The 24954-nt window shown below is 40.7% G+C and overlaps 2 protein-coding genes across 2 annotated transcripts; one reads left to right on the forward strand and one right to left on the reverse strand.

The window, feature by feature from the left end:
• Positions 1–3726: 3726 nt before the first annotated feature.
• On the reverse strand, positions 3727–9077 carry LOC121803150 (E3 ubiquitin-protein ligase ORTHRUS 2-like). The gene is made up of 9 exons (XM_042202849.1): positions 8533–9077; positions 6493–7028; positions 6159–6284; positions 5874–5973; positions 5732–5793; positions 5539–5641; positions 5252–5387; positions 4874–5088; positions 3727–4553 (listed from the first exon to the last, which is right to left on the reverse strand). Exons 1-9 carry the CDS (start codon positions 8974–8976, stop codon positions 4002–4004), a joined length of 2274 nt encoding a protein of 757 aa, XP_042058783.1. The 5' UTR covers positions 8977–9077; the 3' UTR covers positions 3727–4001.
• Positions 9078–22019: 12942 nt separating this feature from the next.
• LOC121802999 (cytochrome b-c1 complex subunit Rieske-4, mitochondrial-like) lies at positions 22020–24681 on the forward strand. Its single transcript, XM_042202700.1, has 2 exons — positions 22020–22313; positions 23772–24681. Exons 1-2 carry the CDS (start codon positions 22148–22150, stop codon positions 24413–24415), a joined length of 810 nt encoding a protein of 269 aa, XP_042058634.1. The 5' UTR covers positions 22020–22147; the 3' UTR covers positions 24416–24681.
• The last annotated feature ends 273 nt before the right edge of the window (positions 24682–24954 follow it).

Below are 24954 nucleotides of genomic sequence, written 5' to 3' on the forward strand. Positions count from 1 at the left end.
AAGTTGAAGTATTGCATGGATTTGGTGAATCTGATTCAGCTGGAGTGATTGTGGAAGATGGATGAAATCTATGGATTGTCCAGTTATGTCCCAAGGTGGAGATTTGTTATGAGGATTGGGGCAAAACTGCACAATCAGTTCAGTTCGGTTACCAATATACTGTTCGGCGATTAGGGACCGATATGCTGTTCAGTGATCTGACGAACTGCAATCATGCTCGGTGATTGGTCGAGTTTGTAGTCGTGCTCAGGGATTAACCGAGCTCAATGTTCGGTGTTGAGCTCGGTGCTCAGTGCTCGGTGTTGGTGCTCGGTGTTGGCCGAACTTAAACGAGTTCGGAGTTGACAGTTGTTATTAACTGATGCACGTCGTCGGATGCGACTAGTTAGTTAGCTTTAAATGAAAGCCGTTAGGTTGAACTAGTTGTTAGATAAGTGTTAGTTAAATAGAGCCGAGCTGTGGAAAATGAAAAGAGAATTTTTTCATCCAAGAGTTTTGTAATCTTCCACACAAATAAAACACAAGATTTCCATTGACTCTCCAAGAATTGTTTTTTTGCTTATTCATTTTCATATCAAGTATTCGTTCTTCTCGTTCCGGAATCGATCTCGTTGTGATAACAAGATTGAGTCGCGTATCTGATAGCATTACAATTTGATCGGAGTGAAGTGAGATTGATTTGGGGAGTGAATTCTGGTGTTGATAGGAATGAATTGAAATCAAATTTCTGGTTAAGTGAGATTTGAGTGAAGAGTAGAGAAGAGAAGAGCGCGAGGGGAATTTATATATATATATAGGGGAATAATTCAGTGAATTCAAACTATAGATTAGCTACAACTAAGATTTTAACATTAAACATGATGAAGATGCCAAAACAAATTTATGATTCAAGGAACAAAAAAAGTAAAATTCTTGAATAAAATAGAATAAGTTGTATAAAAATCCAATTTCTATTCCAATCAAAACTTACACTACTATCAAATATTTTTTTCAATAGTATTCCAAATTCTTGTGGAAAAATATTAGTACTCCGTAGAAAATTCAGAAAACGCAATTAATCAAGAAAAAAGAAGAATTATAAAAAATATAAAGTGTGAAGATGCCAGAATAAATCCATTACTCGAGAAACAAAAGTAAAATTCTTGAAACATACTGTAATTTTTTTATAAATAGAAAAATACGTATAAAATCCAATTTCTGTTTCAATTCATTCAAAACTTATACTACTATCAAATATTTTTTCATTAATATTCCAAATTCTTGTGAAAAAAAATATTAAAAAATCGGGGAAAACACAATTAATCAAGAAAAGGGAAGAATTATAAAAAATATAAAGTACGAAGATGGCAGAATAAATCTGTTACTAAAAAATTATCAAAAATAGAACCCAAAATCTATTCCAGTAAATTAAAATTCTTGTGAAATTAACATTCAAAATGGCGAGGGAAAAGAAGATTGATCCAAAGAAAGTTCTGATTAATGGCAAAGTAATGAATAATTACAGAGAAAATGAAGATTTAATTCCGTCTGACAACCTGGATAACCAAACGAAACTGACCATTGTCGTTGCGGTAGCCGTATCCCATCACTGAATCCCCTGGGATCAATCCGTTTCTGTCCACCAGATTTCGCCATTGGTTCCGGAGAAACATATGACCGGAGTTGTACCTCTTCAATCGCAATTCATACTCAGCGTCATCACCTTGATCTGCATCCACCGTCGCCATAACCCTGAGATAATCCGTTTCCACCCTGCGCTGCTCTCCTGGCGTCAACGACCCCATCAGCCTCTGTCTGCCCCTTCCGGTGATGAGCACCCGATTTACCCCGAAATCCGTCCATGTCAGCTCCTTCGAGAAGATAAAACGCGGCGACCGGTATGGGAATTGAATTCCTGCTCCGTGGTTAGGGTTTTGAGGGGGTAAATTGGGGGCGTCGAACAGATTGGTGATTGATTTTGGGGGAAGAGATGGATCTTGATTGGGGCTTCTTGTCAGCCTTCTCTGACTGATTGTTGCTTCCATTTCTGATCGGATTGAATTGAGAGAGATTGATTTGGGGAGTGAGTTCTGGTGTTGATAGGAATGAACTGAAATTTGATTTCTGGTAAAGTGAGATGTGTGAGCTTAGAGACGAGTGCGAGGTGATGATATTTATACATGGGAAATCATTAATGGCGGGAATATAACTAACTCCCAATTTTATTTTATTTTATTTTATTTTATTTTATTTTATTTTATTGATATAAGCCGGAAAATGCAAAGTGCGTGTTGATTCGAATATATGAACTTTTACTATTGTGTAGCAAATTTTTCACGATTCAAATATTCTAGCCAAAACTAAATCATATGTGATGTGTAATTTAAATGATTTGGATGACTTAAAATTAGTGTTAAATTAGCAAGCGAACACATTAATGATGTTGTTTTAATGATTAAATCAGTGTATTTTTTATATTTAATTTGAATATTTTAGATATGTTATGATGTACAATGTCGTTTTGGTGTCTATTAGATATTTTGACATGTCATCTTAACATCAAAATGACATCATTTAAGACCATTCGACATGCCACTTGGATCCAGTTTGTGCAAATTTTAATTTTATTGGAAATTAGCTACATAATTCTCCCTCTGACGTAAAAAAAATTAGTTTTACCATTTTTGGTCGCCCCCAAAATTAGACCAAGTTTAAGTATAGAAAGTTTTTAACCAATCACACACCATTAATAATGTGAACCCTGAATCCACTAATACTACTTCAACTATTTTTTCCCTCACACTCTCTTTACCAATTGAACATTAAAACTCATGTCATTAAGGATGGATGGAGTACAAATTTATGTTTTTTCATCACATTTATAGTTGGGAATAAAAACTTGAAGTAGTAGTAGTTAGTTTAATTTTACAAGAACTCAAAACTTAGGGCTTTTGCACCATTTTCCTCTATAAAGCACAGCACACGCACAGACAAGCACAACGCCTACACAAACGAGCACAGCACGTGCACAAACGAGCACAAGCATAGCGCGCACACAAACGAGCACAACACATGCACAGACAAGCACAGCGCACACGCACAACGTTCGTGGCAGTGCATACACAAAACTTTACACAAGCAAAGCCTCAAAAAGAACTGATCAATAAGAATTTTAGATAAGTACATGATTAGTTTCAATTAATTTAAAAAGGGTGAAGGCTTAAGATGGATTAGAGATGGTAAACGCTAAAGGCTTAAGATGGATATGTTTCAATAAATCTTTCTTAATATGTTGAAATTTTTATCATTCCAATTTTATCTCATCGATGTGTCCCTTTAGTTTGGATTTTTCTTCTCTAACCAATAAATTTCTAAATAGTTGATAAATTTAACAAACAAAATACTTTCACCGATTCTGCATGTGTAAGTAACAATGTTGCGTTTTGATGCAATTAAAACTAAAATTTAAAGTCGTAACTGATAATGTATATTGGTGACAAGTGACCACCGTGAAGTGTGACACAGTTTTAATTTGCTCCGTGTTAGACTTCTTGTTTAATTCATGTGACACAGTGACCACCGTGAATACAAAAAGGAATGAAATTGTGTCTAATTCATGTTCAGACACAATTTCATTCCTTTTTGTATTCCTCATCACTACCAAGCACGGCCTAAGAACACAACGCTTGCACAGCACGAGCACGAGCACAGCGCGCTTCTAGCTGCTCAGGCATTAAACTTTCCACATTTGAAAGGGTTAAAAGCTTAACATGGAATATAGATGGTAAACACCATCACATCCACAGTTACAAAACCTCTCTTGAAATTATACCAAGAGAAAAACTCTACCCATGAAATCACAAAAAATGTTGTTTATACCACACCTCTAGTAAATAATAGTATATCAAAAATAGGCCCAGAGTTTCCCACATTGGGGCGCCTATGGCAAAATATAAGGAGAAGAGACGGCAGAGGTACCAGCATCATCTGAAACCTCTCTATGCTCCTTGCCTGCTCCTAGACTAATTCGCTCCGGAATTGTTCTGCATGGAGGCTTTCTTAGGCCTACCACGCCCACGCTTTGCTGGCTCACAGGGTTCTGGGACTCCTGCATCAGGTTTCTTTTGCGGAGAAGCAGGAACAGCTATTGAGTCATTTGAAGGCTTCTCAGCCTTGTCCCCTTTCATGCTTTCAGCATTCACATCGCAGTTCTCTTTGTTTTCAGCAACAAAGTCTGGTGTTTCGTCCATGCTGTCTGCACTTTCTTGCACATTCACTTCTGTGCTCTCTTCTCCATCAGCAAGCATACCTGGTTTTCCCGCCTCATCATCTTTCGCCCCATCTGCTTCTCCCGCTTCAGCACCATCATTGCTAAGCTTCCTTCGCTTAGAAACACTAATAGCATCTTCATCGATGCTGTCAGCATCTTCTCGCATTTCCACTTCCGAGCCCTCTCCATCAGCATTCTCACTTGAACTCAAGCTTTGGGCATCCTCGGTCTCCTTAGCCTTCGAGTTCTCCTCCTCCAACTGGTTCTGTAGCGTTTCAACAACGTTCATCAACTCCCTGTTGACCTGTGCACATAATAATAGTCAAGCTGAATCATTAGCACAACCATTTTATGTTACATCTAGCATCCAAGAATAAGCCTCGCGAGCTATATTCGGCCAGATGAAAATCCAAACAGAAATATAACAAATACTCCCTCCGTCCCGGGCTACTCGCTCATTTCCTTTTCGGCTCGGAGATTAAGGAATGAGTGTATAGGAAAGTCAAAAATGACGGCTATAGGTGAAATTTTTTACTAAAAATGGAAAGAGTGCAAGTAACTTGGGACGCCTAACAAGGAAATAAGTGCAAATAGTGCGGGACGGAGGGAGTATAATGCATGTACCTGAGGATTTTGGAGGAACTCGGAAATATCTTGTGGGCAAGATGGGCATTTCATGACATTTTTTTGTGCACGAAGTGTCCTCCCTCCATTTTTTCTCTCTTTGACGTGAGATTGGCCAGCAAAGGCACCCTCTAAGCACACCTTACAGAAGTTATGAGCACAGGGAGTGGTGAGTGGCTGAACCATCACTTTCCGACAGATGAGGCAACTAAATTCTGCATTACATTAACCATGTCAAGGTCAAACAAGCAATCAAAAGCATTAAAATACAAAACAAATCAAGAATTGAAACAAAAAATGATGCTTTATAAGAATGTCCACAATTTTCAGAAAAGACAAATAATCACAGCAGTGTTTGAATAGGAAAGGGAAAATTACCTTTCAAAAGCTTTTCCTTAACAGACCCAGTCCCACTTCGGTTTTTTCTCTTGGTGATCTTTACTTTATCACCGTCAACAAGTGTTTTTTGACTGGGCGGTTGAGGTCTTGTCCAAGTCCAGACACCCTTTTGCTCCTATTTCAGAAAATTTTAGACGGATGAGTCTCTAGGTAATTTTATCCTAAGAATGTTAGACGTAAAGTCCTAGACCCATGCAAACCTCGAGAAACAATCACCAATAAAACACAAGATTAATGAAATGACCTAGTCAGTCTAAGTTGCTTACATCAAAATCCCAGGCAGGACTCTTTTTCCTTTCAGTAATATCCTTAGCTTGCTTCAACTCAGGAATTGAAGGTAAGGGTCTTGGACGATCTCCGTGGGTGTCACTACAGCCAAAAGTATATAGAGAGTTTAAGAGTACATCACAAAATACAGATAGTAGAATGGGCACACAAGGCAAATATACGATAACTCACATGGTCCACGGTGCTGGATCATTATCACAACGAACAAACAGATATCGGCAGACCACAAATCCCTGTAATAATTCAAAAAGAATGTCATAAGAGGATATAAATAAAAATCACAGGTGAATGTCTTTATTTGACAAATTTTTACTTGTTGGCCAGCCTTGCGCCAGCACTTCTCAATCCTGTAAACCCCATCATAGCGTACACCCCCCTCTGGTGCATAAGAAGACCGCTTTTCTTTATGGGACCTGCAACAAAATAAGAGCAAGATGTATTAGAAGCCAAAAGAATAAAATGAAGTATAGTACTGTCATCTAATTCAAGTAATAAACAGCACAAAGAATGCACAACAAAAGAGATTGAACTATTTTGCACAGGGTTACAAATAATACTAACAACGAACTTAAGCATTACATGAGAAATTTTAGCTTACCTCACAACTCGTACGGGATAGCCCTCACGGCAACTGACTCTTAAAGCTTCGTTGGAGCTTTTAAAGCTCTGGTCAAACGACTGCTTCTTATTCGTCCGTTTATTCCCAGTAAGATCACGTCCACCACTGTACCCAGCAATAAAATAGAGAATTAATGGGCACTTTCACAAGGAAAGTTATTAATAGACCCTTATAAAGTAATTAAGAATTGGCAGACTACGTACACCCAGTTTCACAATAATTTCAGACAGATTTCATTGCTAACAAGAAAGGCAAGAGAATAATATCATCTTAATCTTAAGTAATAGAGCCAAACAGAGGCAGCATTTAATACCTCCCCGTGTAGAGAAACCATTCTCCATGATCCTCATCATCTTCATAGCCACCCGAGAGTGCAACCGACTGGGCCCCATGATTAGACTGGCCCCCAATACCTGCAACATGGGGGAAGTGAGCGCCCCACTGCCTGCATTCCATCCTATCTTCCCATGTTTCTCCAACCATAACACCTAAGCCCCTTGTCGGGTCATACTCTGGTGTAATTGGACCAAGAAAATCTGAAGGGATTGTGACAAAAATCTTCCCACTGCATGCATTAGCCTTTCCGGTTTTTTTCGCTCGCTCTGTGGTAAATGCTTTGTCGGGGCGATCCTGGTTGTGGATAAAATGGGATATCTTTGCAGGGCCTACAGAGATGTTAGACTGGGAAGCTTTAGCCATTCTGATTGCCATAACAATGGCAGAGTTGATTCGAGGCTCCTTTGCCATCTTGACAGGAATCATCTTCCGACAAATAGCACAAGTCTTCATGCGTTGTTGCCCAGTCCATTTTTGAAAGCATTTCAAGCAGAAGTTGTGACCGCATGGTGTCTGAAAACAGAATCAAGAGAACAAGGATGAGTTTAGAAGCTTTGTTTTATAACTAAAGGGTCCGTTCAGTACACGGAACTGGAATTAGAATTCTACAGATCGAATTTCAAGGATTCAATTCCAAATCCTTTTGTTGGGTAAAACTGATGTAAGTAATTGATATATAGTGCTTGCAGTGTGTGTGCAGTGTGTTTGTATTTCTGTGTGAAGTGTGTGAATTTGTCCAATTTTATGATTATTTGGAATTCCAATTATCTACTTTTAATATGGAATTTAAATTGTGAAATTGGGAGTAATTGAAATTGTACTTCAAATCCAAATCCAAATATTTTGTGATACCAAACATTGGAATTGGAATTGAAGACTCCAATTCCACAGGCCCAAGTACATAAGTTGAATTGAAACATAGGAATTCATCAAAGAGCATTTGTATCCAATCCCTAAATGTTCTTCTAATCCATATGAACACAAACGAAGCCATTTACAGCACACCAACCGCATTGAATATGCAACAAAAACATACACACAAAGTCACACATTCATCAGCAAAATTCGGGTGATTAAATGTCCTCTAAATGGAACCTTTTGTTGTATCCTATGAAAGGGAAACACACCAGTGCTTCATTTAAAAGTTGAACAAGCCAATTCTAACAACGTGTAAGCCTTCACCGTCTCTCTAAACACACAGCAATAGGATTGGCGTGTTTAACATGTTGTTAGCATTGGCGTGTTACCCTTTCGTACAATACAAAAAAGGTTCTCATTCAGTGAACCTTTCTTCAAATATCACCCAAAACGAGAATTTTCACACATTCAATATATTCAAGCAGATCAAAAGCAATACATGCTTCATCAAAAATCAGAAATCTTAAGAACAGTCCATGCAAAACAATAAATAAAAAACAACAGCGAATTTTCACCACAGCTAGCAACAAAAAAAAACCATTTGAATAAGCATAAGCATAAAAAAAAAAGAGAGAAAAACCAACACACCAATCCACATACAAGCAAAAACAAAGCAGTCCAATTGAAACTATCAAAAACGGACCCCATTCAATTATTAATCATTTTCAGCCATCGAAAAACTCAAATCCCTCAACAAAACCCAAAATCAGCCACATAAATCAAAATTCCAGAAACCAATCTATACTAAGTATAGTTTGTAAGATTTTGCCTCCGATTCAAATAAAACTCGGAAATCTTAAGAACAGTCCACGCAAAACAATAGATCAAAACCTACAACGAAAATTCAACACAGCTAGCAACAAAAAACTCATTTGAATAAGCATAAGCACACAGAAAAAGAAAGAGAAAAAACAAAACACCAATTCACACACAAGCAAAAACGTAGCCGGTCCAGTTAAACTACCAAAAACAGACCCCATTCAAATTATTAATCATTTTCAGCCATCAAAAAAGTCAAATCCCTACAAAAATCGGCCACATAAACCAAAATTCCAAAAACGCATAAACTGAAGAGACGAAGAAATGAGCACAACCGTACCGAAACAGGTCGATCTAGAAGCTGCATGCAAATGGAGCAGTTGAACTGGTCCCCCAAAATCCCCAAAACACTGCCAGCGCCGTCCCCGTCCGTCTCCTTCCCCTTCCCCTCCGCCTCCTCGCCCTCCTTCGCCCCCCCGAGCAGCTCCTGCCGCCTCCTCGCCTTCTCCAGGTCCGTGAGCGACGCATCGGCCTCGATCGCGCGGATCTTCTCCACCAGCCCGCCCCCGGAGACGGCCGGCGCGGCGCAGGAGAGATCGGAGCAGTCGGGGCACTCCCAGTGCGCCGTGTCCGCTAGGGTTTGCGGCCGCGCGGAGGTGAGGCACGCGACGTGCCACGGCGTGACGCACGTCTTGCACGCGAGGACCTCCGCCTCCGCCGGCTTCTGCTTGCAGACCATGCACACGCCCTCGCCGTCGCAGGGGAGCTCGCTAACTTGCGCCATTTGGTTTGAGGGTTGCTGTTGGTGATGACGATTGATTAATGAATACAGATGTGAATGAGAAAAGCAAAGTAGAGAGAGAGAGAGAGAGAGAGAGAGAGAGAGAGAGAGAGAGAGAGAGAGAGAGTGGGTTTGATTTTTGGATTCTGCGCTTTGCCTCAAATATAGAAGAGGAATTTCGGGGTTTGGCGCGGACTTGAAATCGGGATTAATTTTTAAGGAAAGTTTTTGAATTTTTTCGATTTCTGTCAGTTTCCCTCTTTGCTTCAACTACATCTACATCCATTGAATAGTGAATTCTACCCTAAAAAAGCAAAAATGACTAAGATTTTTATAAATCTTTGTACGAAATTAAAATTTAATTTTGACCTAATTATTTCTATCTTCTATTGGAGTGGCATTTATAGTTGTTAGTTCCCATTAGTCATGTACACAAGTTGTGTGATCGAGTAAAACTTGTGAGAGTTATGCAAGTATAGTGTTTTGCGTTAACATGACAAATGCTCTGTACGGAGCTCGGATTCGCAATTAATATGCGAGTGGCATTTACTCTTGTTAGTTCATGATTTGTTTTGATCGATTCTGTTATGATACTAGACACGCGTCGTGATCGAGTATGACTTATGATATTTTGATATCGGGTTTTACGTGTTGTCTAGTCAAATATCGTTGTCATGAGATCCCATTTTGTCGTGTTGCTTGAGGTTGACGTATTCCCTTTTATCTCTGTGCAGTTGTCTTTTATTCGTTAATTATTATATGTGTTGAATTACACTATGATTATTTGTTATTTAATAGAGGTGTTGATGTATGTGTCATCTAGTTGAAGGTCGGTGTTATTCCCCTGAGATCCCATGTATTACACTTTGCTTAGGGTTGGCATATTCTCATTCGTCTTGCGATTAACCAGCTTTTATTCATTAGTTAATACACGTGTATGATTATCCATTATTTAATAGATGTGTTGATATAATGATACACGTGTTGAATTATTTGATAGATTATAACTCAAGACAATATGATACCATATTTACGTCGAGACCGACGTTATTTATGGCGCTCTATTTCGCAATCAATAGCTCTTAAAAAATATTGTTACACGCGTCATATGATCAAGTAAAATGTATGACGTTCTGAGATCATGTCTATGTCAAGACAATGCTCTTTATGGCGCTTAATTTCACAATCAATAACTGTTAAACAATTTTTACGTGAGGCATCTAGTCAAGTGTCATCGCCATATCGTGAGATCTCGATTGTCACACCACTTGTGGTTGATATATTCTCGTTTGTATTGCATTTGGTTGTCGTTTGTCCATTAGTTAGTGCGCATATTGAAGTATATGTTTATCCACTCTTTAATAGACATGTTGATATATATGGGTCGTCTAGTCAAGTGTCGCTGTCATTCTTCCTAGGGGTGGCACGGTACGGTATACCACACTCAAAATGTCACACCGCATACCGTACCGCAAATTGCGGTATGAGAAAATATCATACCTATACCTTACCGAATTTTTCGGTATACCTCATTGCGGTATACCGCAAAATTCGGTATGATTATTTTCGATACAGCAAAATTCACAAAATGTCATGTAGGTGTAGGATATATAAACTGAAGAGGAAGTTTGAATCAATATATAATGGTATGTAGTAATGGCGATTCAATAATTTTTTGTAATTAATAAAAAATACTACTAACTCATAATACATGTTCTCATTAGTGTCGATGGAAAATTTCATTAATTGCTGTTTCTTATATGATATAAGTGTCATACATCCCACAGATGTCAATACAGCCAATAACATGTAGGCTGATCCAAGTAGCCCGCCATATAAGGCTGGCCCGAAAATCCAATAAAATTACTACATTGTTTTATTTGTTTGACTCCTAATACGACATTTCATTGAATATTTTTATAATGTAGATAACTAAAAATTATCTTTCAATTTTATATTAAATATAAAAATTATATATTAAAATTTTATTAATATAATAATAAATAAATAGATTAGAAACTTCAAATCACTAAAAAAAATTTCTCAAATATGCTTTAAAATTTCTCAAAATATGTTTATATTTTTGCACAAATCTCAAATATTAGTATTTGATCATGAGTTTAAGCAAATATATCAAATTTATCATAATTAAATGTTTTATATTTTATAAATATAACTATTTTTTATCATTATATATTAGATTGATCGCAAGTTAATTTTATCTGTAGCAACTCGATAACCCGTTAGGCTAGCCCGAAACCCGAACTTTTAAGGTTAGGGTTGAACTTTTATATCCCGAAAAATACAACTCAATTAGTTCGCACTCGATTAACCCGCTGGGCCGACCCGGTTGACATCCCTAACTAGTATATATAATATATACTCTCTCCCTTTGTCCCCTAGGCCATCCACAATAGGAATAGCTCAGCAATAGCCCAGTCGTAGCCTAGCCACAAACTCCTCCTGCCACATCATCAACACTAAAAATCCACCTGTCACATCATCAAAACAAGCAAATAGCCCAGACATAGCCTAGCCACATCACTAGCCACATCACTAATAACAATTATATAAAAATGAAATAATTAACAATCACACAATATACGAAATTTAATTTACGAGACATATACGGGAAACATTAATAATACTATTAAAATTTTAATAAGTACGATAATTTTTAAAAAGTACAATAATTTGAAAAAACTACAATAATTAAAAAAAAGTACAATAATTCACTCCTCGTCTCTGTCGTCGTCTCTTCCGTCGCTGTCGCCACCATCGCCTCCGCCTCCGACGCCACCATCGCCTCTGCCTCCGTCGCCACCGTCGCCACCGCCTCTACACCCGTCGGTCTCCCTCCGTGCCGCCTCCAAATCCTCCTGCATGCTCGGGAGCAATGTTTGAAGTAAACTCTTCTCCACGGGGTCCACCGCCGCCCGCCATTCGGCCATCGTCTTGACCATCTGATTGCGCGTTTGTTGACGCGCGAAGAATTTGAGATCCGCTGTGGATTGGTCAAGGGAGGATGCCGACTGGACCTCCTGTGAACCCCCGGCTACCCCCCTCACCTCCCTTGAGCCCGCTTGTGCCCAACCGGGCGAGTTCGGCAAGCGAACGAACGAGGGGTCGGGACCTCCTGGGCCGTCTCGGGGGAGGTCGTGGGAACCATCGTTGCTGCCGCTGAAATCACCGGTATAGTTCAGTCGTTGCTTCTTCGGTCAGCCTGCGTCGACACCTACTCGGAACTTCTCGGAGTAGTTCAGCACAAGATAGCAGTTCCAGTAGGTGAAGTCCTTATACAACCCGGGCTAGGGGAAGGCTTTCTCCGCTATCCTCCTGCAGTCTTCCTTCGTTTGGGCACTGCTCTGCATGCGGAGGGCGTTGGCCTACAAACCAGAAAATCGGGAGACGACAACCGTGATTCGGTCCCACCCCTTCCGACAATCCTCCCAGTTGTGTCGCCTCCCCTCCGGGCAAAATCTCTGGTAGACTACTGCTATCTTGCCCCACAAGTTGACGATCCTCTGGTTGTTAGAAACGAGAGAATCGTTGCAAACACTCACCCACGCCTTGGACAGCGCGACGTTCTCCGCATCCGTCCACCTTCTCCGTACCGAGCCGTCGTCCTCACCCGGCTGCGATGACTCCCCGGCCTTCTTCCCTTTACCCTTCTTCTTTGGGGCGCCACGACCCTGCACTGCTCCCCCCGTTTGAACGGGAGTATCCAAAACTCCGAGAATATCAAACCCCAACTCCTCTAAGAAAAAACATCAAATTGCGTGAACTGCGCATCCGTTGGGGTCGATGTGTGCGAAGAAGCAGTCAAAAAATCAAAACTGGGGCGATAGACGTCCCCCTCCCCCAGCGTCCCCTGCGTCGCCGGTACCCCCATGTCGGGGGCTGCATCGCCGTCCCACCCCCGCGGCATCATCTGCATCCTGGGCACCCCCGCGTTATCATCTGTATCCCGGGCGCCCACCCCGGCATCATCTGCATACCGGGTTGCATCCCCGGTACCCCCTGCCACGCCGGCATACTCCCCCCAGCTGCCATCCCGAGCATATTCCCCCCGGCTGCCATCCCGAGCATCATCCCCTGCCACGGCCCACGGGTACATGTTGTAGTACCCTGGCATCGGACCCCATCCACCTCCCACAGGTACCGGGGGAGTTTGAGACCCGCTCGTCACTGGAGTACATTCGTTGGTGTTCTCCATTTCTCGGTGTTGATCTTGTACAGAAATTAAGATAGAGAGAGTACTCGTTAAAACAAGTTGTGCGAATGAAAATGACGTGCAAACCGCGTATATATAGTGTTTCGATAAATAAAAATAAAAATAAAAAAATCTGCTCGGCGGTGCGCTAGGCGATCCGGGCGCTGCAATAGCGCCGAGCGGATCGTCCAGCGCACCCCCTAGCGCCGCGAAACCGCCGAGCGCTCGGCGGTTTTTAATTCCGAAATCCGCTGGGCGGTTGCAATGGACCGCCTAGCGCCGGCGCTCGGCTAGGCGGTGCGCTAGGCGCCATTGCGGATGGCCTTATAATTTGTCACTACTTGGTCCGATACGGGTTTTAAAAAATGACACGAATTTTAAAAAATGTAGTAGAAATTAGGTTGAAAAAATTAGTGACATATGAATCTTATTTTTATGGAGTATAATTTTATAATAAAATATGAGTGAGAATAAGTTAATGGAATATGAGTTTCACTGTAAAAAATAGTATTAGGTGATAAATTTTTAAGGACAAACGGAAATGAAAATAAGTGATAAATTTTTAGAGATCGAGTTATATATAATATATGATGTGATCAATTGATATTTTTTACTAATTTCTAACTACTTATAATACACTATGAGTCTGAAGTTAAAGCTCTTGGCGAATGGTTCTGATCCAACATGAAATGGTTGGTGGCTATGAGAACTGCAGATCTTTTCTAAATTTTACATTTGCAGGAAGAAGTTGTTCTTAAAAGGTTTAGCTAGCATTCTCAATTTGGTAATTGAGATATATGTTTTCAACTCTTTTCTAAGGTTTTATGCTTAGAGCATTCGCAGCGGCGGGCGTCCCGGCGGACGTCGATTGCGGACACCAGAGTTCTGCGGCTTTCTGACGACGTCCGCCATTGCGGTGCCATGACGGACGTCCTGATTTTATTTTTTTTTTTGTTTTTTTTTTTAAAAACTCTATATATACGGCTCGTTGAACTTCATTTCATTCGCACTACTTGTTTTAACGAGTTTCTCTATCTCTGCTTTCATTTCTTTTGAAAATAAATGGAGCACCACGACAGTGATTCCCCCGCCACGAGCGAGTCACAAACGCCGACTTTTCCTGTTAGAGTTGGGGGAAAGGCCGGCGAAAGTGCACCTATGTCCGGGATGATGCTCAGAATGGCACCGATGATGCCCCAACCCCAAATGGCGGGGATGATGCTTGGGTACTACAATATGTACCCCCTTGGTGTGCAGGGATGAGTGGGATGATGCAAGGCATGCCTGCCGCTGCCGGGGGGCGGAGCAGGCAGGGGTCTCCTAATCACCTGGGGACAATGTCTATCGCCCCTACATGGATTTAGTGTCTAGTGATTTCCCCCAGAGTACTCTTCTGGAGACTCAGTTCACCTGCATAGAGACTTTCTCTTTTGAGGAGTTGAGACTATCTCCGGTCAGGGAGTCTCCCATTGAGATGCCACCGGTGGCAGGGATGACGAGGAAGCAAGGGAGAGGGAAGGGCAAGGGCACTACCTCGTCCTCGCGTGCGGGGAACGAGGGGGGGAGGAAGTCGGCGGGAGAAAGAGGACCATCTGGAGCATAGGGGAGTGCGTCGCGCTGGCGAAGGCCTGGATCAGTGTAGTCGAGAACCCCTACGTCAGGGCTAACCAGCATATCGACAGAATGTGGTGGCGCATTAGCCAAAGCTACATCGAATTCAAACCGCTAGGTGGGAAGCTTCACGATGGAGAACAATGCCGGAAACAGTGGGAGCGGCTGAGGAGGCAGCTCAGCCGATATGCCAGCATCTACCAAAACAACCTCCGCACTGCAACCAACGGCATGTTCGCCGATGATATGAAGCTTCTGTCTTACCAGCAGTTCCCCGACGGTGAATTGGGTTTTGGGGAATTTAAATATTGGGAGGTCTATCATGTGGTGCAGACTTCTGCCAAGTTTAGTGAGGGTGTTGAAGCGGGCTGGCCGAAGCAGACGAAAATCAACGCCTCCGGCGAGTACAGCAGCAGTGCCGGTTCCCACGAACTCCCCGACGCCGAGGCAGAGTTCCCGACCCCTCAATCGTCGTCCCGCCGCCGTCGCCCGGTTGGGCAAAAGACTGCGATGCGGACGGCTAGGGGAAGCGCCAGCGGGTCCCACGAGGTCCAATCGGAAGCTCCTTTCCTGGTCACTCCCGAGCTCAACCCTCTTGCTCGCATGCAGCTAACGCAGAGCATGCTCGACACCATGGACAAGTGGCATGCAGCGACTGATCCCTTATACAAGATGATGTTGAAGGATGCCATCGACACTATGAGGCGCGATTTGGGGATGACACCCCTGCCCGGGAGTGGCGACAGGGACGACATGACTGGTGACAGGGACGACGAGGAATGAGACGGGGGCCGCATTTGTCGAAACTTGAGGTTTTTTTTAACTATGTATTTTAAAAAAAATAATTATGTATCTTTTTTTTAAATAAAGTGGTTGCATTTTCATTCTTTCATCCAAAACATGCATGTGTCATGAATACTGGTGTCTTTGGAGATTGTTGTATCCGCTGGACAGAAGGCTAAGAAAGAATGCTGGAAGAAAGGTTAGTAATCTCTTGCTGATTTTTCCTATAAAAGCAATCCAAGCCAAGATTTATCTTACACTTGGAATTCATCAGCCTGAATTTTCTATCGTAACTAGAAAATTGTGCCTCAGTTCTATTTGTCAGTGTTGCATAGAAAAAGCATGATATACTGGCAATTATACTTAAATCTAGCATGACCATGCATCTCATAATGAGAGCACTGAAAAGCCTTGTTTACTTTTTCTTTTAATTTCAGCATTTTGCTAAATCTTTCCGATTTGGCAGATTTGAGGTCACCAATCGATCTCAAAGCATTTGTTATGCGTTTTTATGATCTGCGATGCTGACAGATGTTTTCATTTTAGTTTATGACAAATGCGAGTGATGGATGATTAAGAACATATACATATACATCTCCTAAACTGAGCACAGAGGATTCCGAGGATGTACTCTATTTGTCCTTCTGTAGTACTCCCTCCGTCTCCTGTTACTTGCACTTATTTTCTTTCTGGGTGTCCCAAGTTATTTGCACTCTTTCCATTTTTAGTAAAAATTATCACCTACAGCCGCAATTGTTGACTTTGCTATACACTCATTCCTTAATCTCCGTGCCGAAAAGCAAACGTGCGAGTAGCACGGGACGGAGGGAGTAGTATATTCTTTTTGCATGTGTAAATTATGAATAAATGTTCATAAATAGTACTCCGTACTCCATATTAGTAGTAGTAAGTACAATTGGGGCAAATTAAAATTATTCAAGGTTCAAGCACTAAACATGCTAAACAATAACTAGGCAAAGAATAGATAAACTCTTATTCTTTAAACCATTTTAGATAATCCTAAAAAATCAAAGAATTATTGCAATTAAGATGAACATCCAATATTAAATTTGTCTTCTAACCAGTTTCAATTGATAATTTGTTACCACCAATATCCATCTTAATTTATGCACCCAAAACAATAGTTTCTTCATTCAATAATCAAGTAGCAACGACAAACACGAGATATAAATGAAGATAGAATTTATGTAGATGAAATGTTGATTATGGGTAGCAATAGCCAACATTATCAACGAGACCAAAAATATGTTGAAGAAAAATTTTGACATGAAAGATATGGGTTTAGCTGATGTGATTCTCGGAATCAAGATTAAAAGGAATCATGAGGGAATTATTTTGACACAATCTCATTACAATGAGAAAGTGCTTAAGAAGTTTCACTCGTTTGATTGTGAGCCTGCTAAGACTGTATTGGATCCCAACGTGCATTTGAGTAAGCACACAGGTGAGCCTATAGCTCAAGAAGAATATGCAAGGATCATAGGGAGTTTGATGTTTATCACAAACTGCACCCGACCAGATCTTGCGTGTACGGTGAATAAGCTGAGCCGATTTATGAGCAACCCAAGCAAGGAACATTGGAAAGCTCTGCTTAGGGTTTTGAGATACTTGGAGTATACTCTTAACTTTGAGCTGCAGTACACGAACTATCCCTAAGTACTTGAAGGGTACTGTGATGCAAATTGGATCTCTGATTCAAAAGACTCGTTTTCAACGAGTGAGTATGTGTTCACTGTGGGGGTGGAGCTTTTTCATGGAAATCAACAAAACAAACGCGTATAGCTCGATCCACCATGGAATTTGAGTTTATCGCTTTAGACAAAGCAGGGGAAGAAGCCGAATGGCTTAGAAACTTTCTAGAAGATATTTCATATTGGAAGAAGCCAGTGCCGACAGTAGTGATACACTGTGATAGCCAAGCAACTATAGGGAGAGCACATAGTGGCTTGTACAATGGTAAGTCTCGACACATTCGTCGACGACATAATACCATAAGACAAATGATCACAAGTGGTGTTATCGCAGTTGACTACGTAAGGTCATTGGATAACTTAGCGGATCCGTTAACGACAAGTTTAAACCGTGACCAAATGCATAAATTGCTAAAAGGAATGAGACTGAAAACCACATCTTAAAAGATCATTGTAGTGGTAACCCAACCATACGATTGGAGATCCCATGGGCTTGGTTCAATGGGAAAACAAAGCTATATGATTCTAGTTGTAACACTCGGAAGATTTTTAATCTTCACCTATTCTTTAGAAAGCATTGAGTGTTGTAACCCTCGACTTGACTTATTGTTGGTTTGTTTTATTTTATTTCCGTTGTAATTTCCATTCCACTTGTTATTTTCCTTCGATTATAATAATTAGAGTACCGCCTGTACACTGCTTGGGAATTTTATCCCATTATTTTCTAACATAAATTGCTAGAGGGAATGAGTTTAAAATCCACAAACTAAAGAACTGTCATAGTGGCAACCCAACCACGATGACTGGAGATCCCAAGAATTTGGTTCAATGGGAAAACTAAGCTATGAGAGTTCGTGTGAAACACTCATCCACATTTATTCCCTAAAGAGCAATAGAGTGTTGAAAAACTTGTCTAGTGGTGAGGTTAAGTCAATGATAATGTGAATCTTAAGGATTCAATAAACATATGTTGCCCGGATTTGTTCTTGCAATAATATCCAATAACCCAAACAAGAAATATGACAATAAAAAGATGGAAAAGAAGAAGAAGATGATAAATGTTATGATTTAGATTCAAGCTCAAGAAATAAAAACCCAATAGCTACTTTCACAAACAAAAACCTAATGGCTCCACCAACTAGCAACACAAGAACTAGCAAGCATGCCTTAACAAATAATCTAAGCCCGGCAATAGATTAAATGCAACCACAAGGGATTTTGGATAAATCTTCAATGATGAAGATGGGTGCTCCAATGGAGTCTTTGTTCTTCAATAATGTTCAAAAGTCTCCCAGACATTGGTATTTATACAAGGGACTAAAAGTGCTAAATAAAAGAGACAAAAAGAGTCCAAAAACGCAAGTCGCGCAACACGCCCGGTCGGGCGTTTTGGCTCATGCAAAACGCCCGGTCGAGCGAACTTTCTGGAATTCGCGACCAAAAACTGACAGAACGCCCGGTCGGGCGTTTTCCCCTTGAAAATCGCCCGGTCGGGCGATTTCTCTGGAATCCTCCAAAAGCACTATCTTCGTCTTCGAAAGGGCTTCACGTGAGTATCTTGTACGCCCCAATCGGAGTCCGGATGAGAGAGTTATGGCCATTATACGAACGTCGCGCATTGAAGCGGTGATGACTCCAAAAGACATGTCTTGACGAGCGTCGCTTCCGTTCCGTCCTCCCACGAGGCCTTGAGCACCATTTTCAGCTTCCGGTCGTCCCCTACTCGAGCTCTCTCTTCGGATGAGCTTATTCCACGGATGAATGTGCTTAAAGCTTCTTGCATCTTCTTTGTCATTGCCCTTGTCATTGGTCGATGAATGTCCTTAGTGGGGTTGATCAAACGATGCGAGACTTGTGGATTCGCATCAAATGACTTTTAATGATTCCTAAAGGATCTCGAGGAGATTGAGTTCTCAAATGAGACCGAGTATGGCAAGATGCTCGACGAGAAATCACCTATATAAGTGTGAAGTGTGGTCGCTTCATATAACACACTTATGAATCCAAAGTGGTGTTCAAGGCCGTAATGGACACAAAATGTGAGAACGGATGAGGTTGAGGTGTTTAAGTGTTGACATCATTGTCTCGGTGCACGCCGTGGAGGAATAGTTCAAAGCACCGCGCTACTAGGCTCCCTGTGTATCCGATTGTGTTGACTATGGATGGTTCAAAGCCAACAACTACCTATCCTTATGCTTATATACCTCTTGAGGGTTGAGCTTGTGTCTGCATACATATGCATTTGATAATTTTCACTCATGTGGGGAATTGTTGGAATCGTCTTTGGTCAATGGACTTTGACCAATAATAAATGTGACGAGATATTTAATTTTGTAAAATTAAATGCAATAGCGACGATCTACTTTTGGAGTATATTCATTTTCTCTAAACCGATTCCCGATGAGTAAGAAATTATGAATTAAAATTTGTCACAGTTGTGAGCTATAAAGGAGCAATGAGATAAAACGAATGGATTAATTAAAAGTGTTAATTATCCCACATTGGTGGAGAGAACCTTATTAAACATGTATTTAATAAGATGAATTATTACTTGTAATAATTATTGTGGACTAAGATGAGTCGTGAGCCGTGAGTCACGCTCCGTGTACCATGTCTTGTGACCTGTGCTCAGTGCACCATGTCCCGTGACCCGTGCCCCGTCTGCCGGGTGCCATGTGTCAAAAGGTCCACGATGGACCCGACGCATAGCGGGTGCCAAAAGGTCCACGACGGACCCCGACATATAGCGGGTCCCAAACGGTCCACGATGGACCCCGGCGTATAGCGGGTGATAAAAGGTCCTCGATGGACCCCAACACATCATGTGCCAAAAGGTCCATGATGAATCCCGTCGGGTAGCGTGTCCAGATGCATCATGTATCTCCAGCTCCCGTAACGGCTTGTAACCCCCGGCGGTTACAGTCAAGCCATCATGGCACACATAATGGCTGTTGACTCCATCAATGCCCAATGAGTGGACTTGGCCTATAAATAGACAATCACTCCATGCATTGCATACCACTCTACACCAAGCATAGCATTGCAAGCTCTCTCCCTCTCTCTGCATAGTCTTCCTTCGAAGCTCTACCCTCGGGATCATCCAGTTCGTCCAAGCTTGTTCTGTTTGCGGTGCTGCAACGAACAAGACGAAGCCGTTTTATCTTTGGGGACGACACGCCAATCCGAGAGCACTACCGGGGCGTATCTCATCTTGCGGAAAGAGGACTCCTCGACTCGGCTTACAAATTACATCTACGGTTTATAGTTTTTGATAATTGTATTTTCAATTAAGTTTACTTCTGTTTAATTTCTCCATTCTTCATTGGGTTGTATTACGTCCGGTTAGTGTATCTTTGTATCACAGTATTTAAAACCAACAAAGACCAATGTTTCGCTCATGCATTCATCAGTCTTTTCACCTATATCTATTTATTTTAGAGGTATTTTATCCCCCATTATTTTCGGATAGTGTTTCTTCTAACAAGCTATTCTTTTTTGAAGAAAACAGTGGCAGTACATTATTGGGATCCGTGAGATGTGTTCGGGGTGTGGCCATGCCTGCGAAGAAAGTGAGATGAGGGAGAGCCGCCGCCGACGGATGGACTGGTTGATGGTGGAGAGAGCCCTTGGAAACAAGGTGAGAGTAATATGATGTAGAAATAATATGTAGGAAGAGGAGGTGACGTAGGGTTTGTATTTGTATATGTATATCGTTACATGTATATGTATTAGTATTAAGATTCTAGGCCTCGGCATGTGTAATATTTGTAAGGATTGCCAGTGCATATGTATGCGAAATTAGCTGCAATCGTATTATTTTAAAATTTAATATATGGAGTATATTATATTTATGTGTAAGCACAATATTTTCCCTATTATATTTATAGCTCATTATGGATGATTCATCTTTTAAAAATATCTTGGTCCGTGCATAGCATAGGTGTAAGAAGTGAAAAGCCAAAAGCTCGAATGATCACATTCCATTACTCACACATTATATTTCAAATTTTCAATTTGGGATTCCTTTTTTATTTGATGAAAAGCAGTTTGATGGAGTATTTTAGTTTAAACGTTTGTGTAAATGAGTTATAATTATTTGACATTTTAAATGATAAATATAATTTTAATTGGTAGATAAACTTTTTATCAAAATGACATTATTTTAAATTTTTTCAAAACTCACATTGTATAGAAATATAGATAACAAAACACTAAATAAACGTATTTTACTAATGGTTGTAATATCTCCATTTTTAATGATTATAAATAATGAATAATATATACATGGATGGAGTGAAATTATAATACTGCGTAATACTCATTAAGGAATATGTAGTGTCCTTGACTCTCTAATATGTAGTGTACCATGATTAAATGGAATTGAAGTTTATGTTATATAACTGAACGGGTAAGATGTACGATATTAATTATAAAATAAGGCTTAATTAAATTATATTTTTAATTTCATATTTTCACTAATGTTGTAGTCTTTACTTTCCTTTGAGAAGTCGTCATATTTAGTCTTTACTAGTTCTAATAAAATTCAAATATAGTGAAATTCAAAGCCCATTAAATCCTCAGTTTCAAAAAGGGGAAATTTCAAAGCCCGCTATTGCTGGGCCGAGCCCATGACTATGTGGACCGGACATCGTAGGCCGTGAAATAGTCAAAGCTTGCGGAACGGTGTCGTTCCGTTCGCCAAATCAAATCTGTAATTTTCCCTTTCAATTTGCCTTTTCCATTTTCCTTTCTTCAGAGAGAGAGAGAGAGAGAGAGAGAGATAGATCCTGCGCTAGGGCTCGAGAATAAGTCGTGACAATCCAATCGATAGGTGAAAATTCTCCATTTATCGAAGATGCTGAGGGTAGCGGGGCGGAGGCTTTCTTCTCTCTCATGGCGGTCGGCTCAGGCTCCTTCCGCCGCATTTACCTCCAGAAACCCGTTCGTCGGCGGCGATTCATCGTCTGATGAACGCACTTCTTCACCCGTTCGATCAATTTCTGTGTTCGATCAGATCAGAGGTTCCTTGCTTTTTTTTGAGTCGATTATTTTATTTATTAGTGTTATTGCTGCGAAGATCCGGTCGGTTAAGAAAATGTGGAGTATGATATTTGCGAGTTTGTGCGTGAGTTGTCGCTATTGACTTAATTGATTCCTGTTTGTTATGGATTGTTTTGTGATTGAACCGTTCATCCAAAAAATAGTGTATTTTGTTTCCATTGAGATGATAAGTTCGAAAGGAGCGCTTCATGGAGCTGTTGGATTAGTATCCCCTGATGTTTTGTAGATTAATGGTTTATTTGGCGCTGTATTCTATCATTTTGTTAGCTTAGCATATAAATTGGTTATGGAATTAAGGTGCGTTCATTACTGATGATAGATAATTAGACCCAATCAATACATTTCTGATCATAATGCTCATAAGTAGCTTATTTAATGCCTGCATTTGCCTGTACAAGTTTTTTTGCTCACAGACCAATGTTTTTGATGCTTTGAAATGTTATCCAACATGCAAACTAACAGCTTGCTTGTCTTGATTCTAGTATAAACATACTTTAGCTATGGTTTTTTTGCTTCGTTTGTATACCTTATGTAGAGAAACCTACCAACCGTGATTAGTTATGCAGTATTGAGATTCTTCAACTAATAATTATGATAGTGTTGTTTTGGTTCAGGATATATGTGCTCTTCTTTGACCTAAAGTAGCGTTTTTTTAATTCAGTTTATTCTGAGTATCATGTGTAATAATGCTCTGTTGCTCTTAGTCGGTGAACTGACTTTGGTGGTTGTTTTATCAAAACACTAGGTGTGTCGTAAAGGTTTTCTGAGGGGGCAACTTACCAAATAGATTCTTTGTGATCATATGTGTTCAGGTGTTTAATAGTTGGGTTGTTTCCACATGTCAGTGTTTTTTATTAGAACACTAGGTATGTTGTAAAAGCTCTAACCAACCAGATTCCTTGTGATTATATGTATACAGCTGTGTTATTGCCTGTTGTTTATTAATGATCTCACGGTATGCTGAAACTTTTATCATCGCATTTGCTTCTTAGTAGAATTGCTCTTTGCACACTTGGATTTTTTTTAAGCGAAATGTTTTCTGTTGTTTCCTCTGGACTCTACCTTTCTCTCTCTATCTATTATTAAATCTTGCATTGCAGTTGGTTTATCTTGCTATCTCATTTTCTTCATCCCCTTATCGTAAACCATTTAACATTCCATGCTTTGGTTTAGGACCTTAGGTGTTTATCTATAATCTACACTTAGTGGTTATACTATTTTCTGAGATCAAACCTCTCAAAATTTCCAAATCTGTAATATATTTATACATCATTAATCTTGCAAAATTTCCAAGAGATACGCTGCTGCCAGCCCCCCACTCTTGTTCCTGTGACAGTTGCTTTCAGCTGTGCCACATGTATAAATTAGATAGCCACGGAAATTGAAATAATGTTTCCTAACCTCTGTGCGTCTCGTAGGGTTCTCTTCTGGTGCCCTTGCAGCAGGGCAAGACTCGGGCCTGGTTCCTGAAGTCCCTGCTACCGTGGCGGCCATCAAGAATCCCAGCTCAAAGATTGTCTACGATGAGCACAACCACGAGCGATACCCGCCAGGTGATCCTAGCAAACGTGCGTTCGCATACTTTGTTTTGACTGGAGGCAGGTTTGTATACGCATCACTAGCCCGTCTCCTTGTGCTCAAATTCGTTCTGAGCATGTCTGCCAGTAAAGATGTCCTTGCTCTCGCTTCCCTCGAGGTGGATCTGTCTAGCATCGAACCTGGGACAACCGTCACAGTGAAGTGGCGCGGGAAGCCCGTCTTCATCAGGCGCCGAACTGAAGAAGACATCAAGCTGGCAAACAGTGTCGACGTTGCCTCCCTCCGTGACCCACAGGAGGATGCTGTGAGGGTCAAGAATCCCGAATGGCTCGTGGTTATTGGGGTTTGCACCCATCTGGGGTGCATCCCCTTGCCGAATGCTGGTGATTACGGGGGTTGGTTTTGCCCGTGCCACGGATCCCATTACGACATCTCTGGTCGGATTCGCAAAGGGCCTGCGCCGTTCAACCTCGAGGTTCCCACTTACACCTTTTTAGATGAGAACAAGTTGATGGTTGGGTGAGAGAGAAGTTGCTCTTGAGCTTGATATGGTAAATCCATTATGGTGACGAATAATTTTATACTGATTTGTACTAGTTTTGGTATTTCGGGGATTGTTTAAATATTCATTTGACTTGATTTTGATAGGCCTCTGCAGTCTTGAAAGTGCACTGCTGTTTTGAATAATGCTGCCTACTTATCTTTCTATTCCCCTTGAAAAGATTTTGTATTGAGATGCATATTTGTTTCGAGTAAACATTTTGATATTGGGAGTTTTTATTATGCTGATTTCCAACTTTTATTAATTGCTTTGAGTTAGGATATTAGAAGATCATATTTTGTTTTTTTGGTATTATATTATTTGATCATTGCTTCCATAAATTCGATTTGGTATAACTCTATCCTTGATTGTAGAAATAAAATTATGCAAATATTAGTTTCACTATAGATGACATAAATTTTAATGTGTAATCAATGAAGTTGGAAGTGCAGTGTCTGAAATGATCAACCGGAGAAGAAATTTCCTAGTCTAGGTATACCACATGGTAATATGACGTGGCA

Source organism: Salvia splendens, chromosome 5 (assembly GCF_004379255.2).
Source record: "Salvia splendens isolate huo1 chromosome 5, SspV2, whole genome shotgun sequence".
NCBI classification, from domain to species: domain Eukaryota; kingdom Viridiplantae; phylum Streptophyta; class Magnoliopsida; order Lamiales; family Lamiaceae; genus Salvia; species Salvia splendens.